Raw genomic sequence first — 9,204 nt, 5'->3', positions numbered from 1 at the left:
TAAGTACTTATGCTAAGTACAGACAGGGGTGTGATTCCCAACTCAAGTTTGGTTTAATTTGCAAATATTGTATGAGGCCATTCTGTTGGCTGTCTTTGCGGTTCAACATTGCTGCTCACTACAGGGAGGGTCTCAGTGTGGAACATGCATCAGATTCTCCCACAAAATACACAGTCACTACACTTTACAAAAAAAACTCCTCCGCGCCCCCCCACCCCCACCCCCGGGGCTCGCATCAGGGAACACCATGGTCCTGTTGGGTTGGCTGCCCCTAATGTCGCCCACCTGACCGCTCGCTCCCGGTCCCCGCGTGCGCACTATAGCTGCCGCTCTGACCCGAGCCCCCACAACCCCTCCCTCCCTCCCCACTCCTCTCTCCCCCCAAACCTTCCCCCCGCTGCATCTCTCCTGGGAATCCTCCGCCGGCCGGGCTCACCATGGCACTCGGCGTTGGCTGTCCAGCAGCAGCCACACCGATTGCCCCATTCCCCACCACACTCGCCAGCCACCCCGGAAACAGACCCGGGGAGCCAACCTCTCCTCCCTTATCCCCATTCCCCCATCCCTGCCTCACAACCTGGACCCCCCTCCCTCCCCACACACCCTTCTGTCAACCGCTCCCTCCACATCGGACTACAAAACGTCCGCTCCCTCTGTAACAAGGCCCTGGTCATCAACGATCTCATCCTTGATGAGAGCGTTGACATCATGGCCCTAACTGAAACCTGGCTCACCCCAGGGACACCTTCCCCCTCACAGAGGCCACACCACCCGACTACACCTCCCACCACATCCCTCGCCCCAACTGCCATGGCGGTGGTGTAGCCCTTATCTCAAGGACACCACTTGCCCTACCCCCCTACTCCTCTGGCTCTTTCCCCTCTTTTGAGCACCTCACCCTCTCCCACCCCTCCCATCTCTCACTCAAAATTCTCCTCCTCTACTGGTCCCCTAAAACCTCTCCCACCTTCATCTCCGATATTTCTACCCTCCTAACATCTCTCTGCCTCTGCTCTGATCGCCTCATCATCCTGGGCGACTTCAACCTGCACTTCACCCCCTTCTGCTCCATCTCCTCGGACTTCTCCTCCCTCCTCTCCTCGCTCAACCTCTCCCTCCACATCAACTCCACCACTCACAGTCACGGCCACCCACTCGATTTGGTGATCAGTGTCTCAGATGTCACCATTATCGACAAGGCCGTCTCCGATCACCACTTCATCTCCTTCACCACCTCCACCCCCCTCCCCACCAGACCCACCATCATCTTCTACCGCCCCTGGAAGAAGTTACCCCCACAATCCCTAACCACTGCCTTGGAGTCCTCTGAACTCCTCTCCCTCTGGCCTTCATCCCTCACTGAACCCTCTTCTGCTCTCACCCTCCTCCACAGCACCCTCTCCTCCACACTCGAAACTCTTGCCCCCATCACCTCCTGTACTGTCTCTTACTCTCACTCCTCCCCCTGGTTCACCACCCACCTCCGCTCACTGAAGAGCCAGGTGTGGGCTGCTGAACGCACCTGCCTCAAATCTGGCCTAACAGTCCACCGGCAAATCTGGCTGGACCTCCTCAAAATCGAACCCCTCCAGTCGGCTTCCATGCTGCCCATAGCATGGAAACTGCCCTGGTCAAGGTCACCAATGACATCTTGACCATCTGCGACCAGGGCTCCCTCTGCCTCCTCGTCCTCCTCGACCGATCAGCCGCATTCGATACGGTCGACCACTCTATCCTCTTCCACCGCTTGTCCTCCCACCTCAACCTTCAAGGCCCTGTCCTTGAGTGGTTTAGGTCGTACCTCTCCCACCGTCTTCATTTTGTCTCTGCAAATGGCTTCTCCTCCACCCCCCGCACTGTCTCGTGCGGTGTCCTTCAGGGCTCTGTCCTCGGTCCCCTCCTCTTCACCCTCTATATGCTCCCCCTGTGGTGACATCATCCGACATCATGGGGTTAACTTCCACACGTATGCGGATGACACCCAACTCTACCTTTCTTCCTCTACCCTCAACTCCACGACCCCCGATGTCCTGACAGCTGTCTGTCCGACATCGAGTCCTGGACGAGAGACAACTTTCTTCAGCTCAACGTGCGCAAAACTGAGGCCCTCCTGATTGGCTCCATCAGCGCCTCCGCACCTCAGGCGCTGACAGCATCAGCTCCGCACTCTCCACCTCTCAAAGCCATCAGGAACCTCGGGGTTCTGTTCGACCCTGAGCTGTCCTTTCTCCCTCATATCTGCGCCACAACTGGCACCGCCTTCCATCACCTCCGGAATGTCGCCAGAGACTACGGCACTACCTCACCCCTCACGCGGCTGAAACTCTGGTCCACACCTTTATCACCTCAAGGCTGGACTATGGGAACTCTCTCCTCGTCGGCCTTCCCGGCCCTCCCTCCACACTGCAGGTCATTCAGAACTCTGCAGCTCGTGTACTGTCCCGCACCAGACACCGCGACCACATCACTCCCACCCTCACCCTCGCCCTCGCCCTCGCTCGCCTCCACTGCTCCCCATCCCCCAGAGGATTGAATTCAAGATCCTCATCTTCACCTACAAGGCCATTCACGGCCTCGCTCCCTCCTACCTCTCCGACCTACTATCCCCCTACCTACCTGCCCGTACCCTCCGTTCCTCCGGCTCCGGTCTGCTCCACATCCCCCGCCCCAACCGCCCTACCATCGGTGGCCTTCAGCCTCTCAGCCCCGAGGCTCTGGAACTCCATCCCCAGTGTCTTCGCCGCTTCCTCCCTTTCCTCCTTCAAGGCCGGTCTCAAGACCTTTCTCTTTGACCTTCAGCCTTCAGCTCCTCTCTCGACTCTCTACCCCTCCTCACTCCCTCCCTTCCCTCCCCTCACCCTGACCATTTCCCCCCCTCCTCGCTCCCTCCCTTCCCTCCCCTCACCCTGACCATTTCCCCAATGCTCGGGTCCCGACCCAATTGTCCAACGCCTTGGGACGTCCTCCCAATGTGAAAGGCGCTCTATAAATGCAATCTTGTTGTTGTTGTTTACAGTATATTCTGTGAAGCGCTTTGAGACATCTCGAAGACGTGATAAGGCTTTATATCAAATGCGAGGATTATTATTCTGCCATTACCATCGTTGGCCTGTGGGGACGCTGCAAACCGCCTGCTGGTTAATTATATAACAATGATTCTTGTATTGATACATCGCCTTATCACGTCTTCTCGGCGTCTCAAAGCGCTTCACAGGATTCACTGTGAAGTGAATTGACTGTATATTTGTGGGTAAAATGCGGCAGCCAATTGTACACAGCAGTGTCCCACAAACAGTTGTGGGTTGAAGTGACCAAATTATTATTGTTTTTTTTTCTTGAGGGATTATTATCAGGTGTGTGGAGTAAGGAAACTTTCCCAAGGTTTTGCCCGGCCGGGAATTGAACCCAGATCTCTCGCTTGCTAGGCGAGTGCTCTCATCACTGAGCTACAGGACACCTATAACTTCTCCTCTGTCCCCACAGATGAGCGAGCGTGAGGTGCACTTTGACGTGGAGACGGCCATCAGGGTGCTGCGCCAGGCAGGTTACTACCAGCATGCGCTCTACCTAGCAGAGAGACATCTACATCATCAGTGGTACCTGAAAATACAGCTGGAGGACATCAAGGTAACCGCCTGCCTCTCCCTTTCCCTCTCCCCCCCCCATCTCAGCCTCTCAGCCCTTCACCTTCTCACCCACTCCCCCTCTCATCCTCTCCTCCTGACGTATAAGGCACTGTGTAAATGTCATTTGTTGTTGTTGATTCAGATAACAGAGAATTACACTGAGAAACCCAGAGCTGTGCTTCCCGCCCGCTAGCTTCTACCTTAGCGGCCGCTTTTCATTCTATGCTCGCAATCATTTAACTCTTGGGTGTTAGATTCAGACCTGGTAGCGAGTCCTGTAGCTCAGTGGTTAGAGCGCTCATCTCACAAGCGAGAGTACCCAGGTTCAATTCCCAGGCAGGGAACGTTGGGCAAATTTCCTTACTCCACATACCTAGCAGTCAGTAGGAAACTGATTGGTGAATCGCTTTTCCAGAGTGAGTAATTCTTCTAAAACATAATAATTTGGTCACTCAATTCACGACTGTCGGTGAGACACTGCTGTGTTCAATTAGCCGCCGCCTTTCGCCCACAAAATATACAGCAACGCCTTCAAAGCCATGGCCTAGGCTCCTCTCCTACCTCTCCTTACCCCCTACCAGCATGCCCGTGCTTTTGATCTTGATTTGTCAATTCACTTTACAGCGTATCCTGTGAAGCGCTTTGAGACGTCTTGAAGATGTAACCAGGCACTGTATCAAATGCAAGGATTATTATTGTTATAATTATAGAATTACCAGGAAGCTCTGCACTACATCGGGAAGCTGCCCTTTGAGCAGGCCGAGAGCAACATGAAGAAATACGGGAAAACCCTGATGCACCACGCGCCAGACAAGACCACCGAGCTGCTGAAGGTCCTGTGCACCGGTTATCGACCCAGCAAAGACCCTCAACCTGACACAGAGAGCCAACACGAGGGGAAGGTATAGCCTGGAACTCTTGTGCAGTCATTCACGCTGTAAATTTCTTTCTCACGCACCCTCTTTCTCTCTTGCTCTCACACACTCGCGCTCTCTCTCTCACACACTCTTTCTCTCACACTCACACACACTCTCACACAGTCTTACACTCACATACACACTCACACTCCCCGACTCTCTTTCAGCAGTGACACACTCGCTCACACTCAGTGGAGTAATATTTTTCCTCTTGGATTTCAGGCTAATTCCGAGGAGTTTATTCCGATCTTCGCCAACAACCCTCGGGAGCTGAAGATGTTCCTGGAGCACATGATGGTGGAGCAGCCTGACTCCCCCCAGGCTGTGTACGACACCCTGCTCGAGCTCCGCCTCCAGGATTGGGCTCACGAGGACGAGACACAGGTTTTAATAATAATAATAATAATTGATAATCTTTGAATTTGATACAGCGCCTTATCACATCTTCAAGACGTCTCAAAGCGCTTCATGGAATATACTGTATAGTGAATTGACTGTATTTTGTGGGTGAAACATGGCAGCCAATTGCACACAGTAGTGTCCCACAAACAGTCATGGATTGAGTCACCAAATTCTTTTATATATGTATATATTTTGAACAACAACAACAAGATTACATTTGTATAGCGCCTTTCACGTCAGGAGGACGTCCTTTTGAAGGGATTATTAACCCCAGAAAAGCGATCTGCCAATCAACTAACAACTGGGTTCCTACTGACTGCTGGTAAACAGAGGCGTGTGGACTAAGGAAACTTGCGCAATGTTTTGCACTTGCTTCGCAAGTGAGAGGGCAAAACCTTAAGCAAGCTTTCTTACTTAATTGGTGGATCGCTCTTCCGGGGGTAATAATCCCTTCAAAAAAAAGAATAATTTGGTCATTTAGTCCACGGCTGTTGTGGGACACTGCTGTGCACAATTGGCTACCGCGTTTTGCCCACAAAATATACAGTCAATTCACCTTACAGTATATCCTGTGAAGTGCTTTGAGACGTGTTGAAAACGTGATGAGGTGTCAAATGCAAAGATTATCATTATCCTCCCGATGTGAAAAGGCGCTGGGGGGCCGGAATCTCTCCTGTGTTTGGCACCTATAGCACTAACACATCTCTGAAGTGGCTCTCCTTTCAATCCCATTTCTCCTCTGTTAGGCCAAGTGGCAGCTGCAGGAGGAAGCCATGGCACTGCTGAGAGGTGGGCTGTTTAAGGACGTGTTGGACAAGGCCCTGGTGCTGTGTCAGATGCACAACTTCAAGGACGGAGTGCTGTACCTGTACGAGCAGGGGCGTCTGTGAGTAACCCGAGGGTCAGGGGAGGTGGGGGAGGAGGGGGAAAGGCTGCATTGCTGGTCTCTCACCCCCTCTTCTGTGAGTAGGTACCAGCAGATCATGCACTATCACATGCAGAACGAGGCCTTCGCCAAAGTGCTGGACACATGTGAGCAGTACGGGGAGCAGGAGCCCTGCTTGTGGGAGCAGGCGCTCGGATACTTTGCCCGTAAGGAGGAAGATTGTAAAGAATATATCAGCCGCGTGCTGCAACACATCGACACCAACAACCTCATGCCCCCGCTGCTGGGTAAGAGTTGCCGTAAACTAACCCCTTCCTCCCCCCCACCTCAACCCATCCTACCTGTCACACCCCTCCCTCTATGGAAGAGGAAAAAGCACTCGCCTCGCAAGCGAGAGGGCCCGGGTTCAGTTCCCGGTAGAGCAAAACGTTTGGTAAATTTCAACAACAACAACTTGGATTTATACAGCGCCTTCCACGCCGGACGGCGTCTCAGCAGTCAGTAGGAACCCAGTTGTTAGTCAATTGGCAGATTGCTTTTCTGGGGTAATAATAAAAATAATAATAATTTGGTCGCTCAATCCGTGACTGTATGTGGGACACTGCTATGCGCAATTGGTGCCACTTTTGAGCCACAAAATATACAGTCAATTATACACTATATTCTGTGAAGCGCTTTGAGACATCTTGAAGATGTGATAAGGCGCTGTATGCAAAGATTATTATTATTAAAGGTCTTTGAAACGTGTCGAGGTGTGTAAGGCCCAGTGGTTAAGGTTGGTTTCTCACTGGATTCTGACATGTGTCTTTGTCGCCGCGGTGCCCAGTGGTCCAGACGCTCGCTCACAACTCCACGGCCACGCTCTCCGTCATCAAGGATTACCTGATCAGCAAACTGCAGCAGGAGAGTGAGCAAATCCGGGAGGACGAGCAGCGAGTGCAGCAATACCGTGAGGAGACACGCAGACTGCGCCATGAGATCCAGGAGCTGAAAACCAGGTGAACCACTGAACCTCCCATAGGAATAGGAGGAGGCCATTCAGCCCCTCGAGCCTGTTCCAACATTCTGTAAGATCATGGTTGACCTGTACCTCAACTCCAATTACCTGCCTTTGCCCCATATCCCTTGATCCGCTGACCTGATCAACATCTCTCCACCTCAGTCTGGACAGTGTGAATGGATCAGCCATAAACCACAGCCTTCTGTGGGGAGAGAGATTCCCACTGGCCTTTGTGTGTGTGTGAAAAACCGCCTCTGATTTCACTCCTAAGTGGCTTAGCTCTAATGTTAAGATGTTCTGGATTCCACACCAGAGGGAATAGTTTCTCTGTAGCTGCCCTGAACCTCCAGCCGTTCTGGGGCCTGAGCACCAGCGCAGTTTGTGTGGAGCTTCGAGGTCATGCCATCCCGGCTCCGTGGTGCCCGGTGGCATTCTGATACAATCCCAGTAGCGAGGCCTTGTGATAGTGAGTAGGAACCCGGTTGTTAGTTGTCTGGCTAGTTGGTAGCCCCACCCTATGTGAGGGGCCGGCCTGCGTGTGAGGGGCTGGCCTGCGTGTGAGGGGCCGCTATATAAATGCAAGTTGTTGTTGATGTTATCCAGCGCCAAGATCTTCCAGAAAACCAAGTGCAGCATCTGCAGCAGTGCCTTGGAGCTGCCGTCTGTGCACTTTCTGTGCTCACACTCCTTCCACCAGCACTGCTTCGAGAGCTACGCCGAGCACGACTCTGAATGTCCCACCTGCATGCCGGAGAACCGCAAGGTCACTGACATGATCCGGGCCCAGGAGCAGAAGCGAGACCTTCACGACACTTTCCAGCACCAGGTAAGTAACCGCCCGAGGCCACTCTACTGGGTTTTCACAAAGTCCTGGTTTTTTTTCAATAGTTCACTCGCTTCGCAACCAAGAGGACCTGGGTACGATTCCCGGGCAAGTTTCCTTGCACCCCACACACATCATGTTTACACAGCAGTAAGTAGGAACCCGGTTGTTAATTGATTGGCAAATCGCTTTTCTGGAGGTAATAATCCCTTCAAAAATGTTATTAAAAATAAAAAAATAATAATGTGGTCACTCAATCCACGACTGTTTGTGGGACGCTGAAGTGCAAAATTGGCAGCCGCATTTCAGTCACAAAATGCAGTCACTACACTTTACAGTATATTCTGTGAAGCGGTTTGAGACGTCTCAACGATATGATAAGGCGCTGTATCAATTCCAAGGATTATGATTATGTGGAACAATAATGATAATTGTATTTAAAAATACTTAATTGTATTCCGTGTTTATACATTCAGAGGATCGGTGTGAATGAGGATAATCATTTTCATGGCAGATAATGATCCGTCTCCATGTGCTGTAATATGGTGGAGGGGAGAGGGGATTCCTCTCTTGTTGGACGTTTTGCATCGAGCTTGGTATCTAACGTTTCCTCTCTGTGTGTTCATTTGCAGCTGAAATACTCGAAGGATGGATTTTCCGTGGTGGCGGATTACTTTGGTCGTGGGGTCTTTAACAAGCTGACTCTGATCACGGAGCCCCCCACGGGGAGGGGAGCGACAGTCAGCATCGACACCGGGCTCCAGCGTGACCTCCTCATACACACTAAGAGGCACGCCTAGCCCCCCGGCTCACCCAGCCCCGCTAATATAACGTGGAACTAAACTCTGAGATATGACGACGGCAAGCTCATGGCTACATGAATCCCAGATTTCAGCCTGTCGGAAGCTGCTGGGTGTGTTGCTGGGCTACACACAGGGTTGTTACTGCAGTCACCACCCGGCCAAGAGCAATGTCTAACGTGTTTTCTCTCCGCCTTCCTCATCATACCCATTGTCGTGTGGCCGAGAGAATCTGTCTCCTTCCCAAAGGACGTATGTGGAGGTGGGGGGATTCCTCTCTTGTCAGACATTTTAGATCAAGCCCCCGGTTCATGTGGAATAAACCAGAACAGGCAGTTGTTGGGAGCTGCCTGTCCAGACTCATGAGCAGTCCTGATCCTGTTCCTGTCCTGTGCACAGTCTCTGTCGCTCCTTGATCTCCAGCATTAATTTCTCCTGTTCTCCCCCTTCTCCTCACCACCCGATTATCTTGTGTAACATGAATTATTTTGTATGTTTTCTTTGTTTGCTTGTGTGCTACCTCATTCAATGTCACCAGCCAGTTGTCCCCATTGCACTCCCTCCCCAACCCGCACTAACTCGGCACCACCATTCTGTATCACACTCAGTCCCTGCCTTGTGTGTAGCAACACGTGTGTGTGATGGAGAGACCACCTTCCCCCACCAGGCCCCTTACCGCTTGCTCTGCCTCACTGCTCTGGATAGTAAATAATCCCTGCTAATAAATAAATAAAATAATAATTTGGTCAA

The 9,204-nt window shown here is 52.1% G+C and overlaps 1 protein-coding gene and 1 non-coding gene across 2 annotated transcripts in view; one reads left to right on the top strand and one right to left on the bottom strand.

Annotated features, from left to right (window-relative positions):
• vps11 (VPS11 core subunit of CORVET and HOPS complexes) overlaps positions 1 to 9,204 on the top strand; it is a 22,533-nt gene extending 13,329 nt beyond the window's left edge. The window contains exons 9-16 of the mRNA XM_007911435.2: positions 3,484 to 3,627; positions 4,337 to 4,528; positions 4,766 to 4,927; positions 5,692 to 5,831; positions 5,916 to 6,118; positions 6,658 to 6,829; positions 7,435 to 7,657; positions 8,287 to 9,204. Coding sequence (XP_007909626.1) covers positions 3,484 to 3,627; positions 4,337 to 4,528; positions 4,766 to 4,927; positions 5,692 to 5,831; positions 5,916 to 6,118; positions 6,658 to 6,829; positions 7,435 to 7,657; positions 8,287 to 8,454 — 1,404 coding nt within the window. The 3' untranslated portion in view covers positions 8,455 to 9,204. The remainder of the gene's footprint in view (positions 1 to 3,483; positions 3,628 to 4,336; positions 4,529 to 4,765; positions 4,928 to 5,691; positions 5,832 to 5,915; positions 6,119 to 6,657; positions 6,830 to 7,434; positions 7,658 to 8,286) is intronic.
• trnaa-agc lies at positions 3,385 to 3,456 on the bottom strand. The gene has a single exon. It is a non-coding gene; the product is annotated as a tRNA-Ala (tRNA).

The sequence above is a fragment of the Callorhinchus milii genome, unplaced genomic scaffold, assembly GCF_018977255.1.
Source record: "Callorhinchus milii isolate IMCB2004 unplaced genomic scaffold, IMCB_Cmil_1.0 Scaffold25, whole genome shotgun sequence".
Classification (NCBI taxonomy): domain Eukaryota; kingdom Metazoa; phylum Chordata; class Chondrichthyes; order Chimaeriformes; family Callorhinchidae; genus Callorhinchus; species Callorhinchus milii.
The sequence above is the reverse complement of the archived record's forward strand: the minus strand, read 5'-3'. Positions and strand labels throughout refer to the sequence as shown.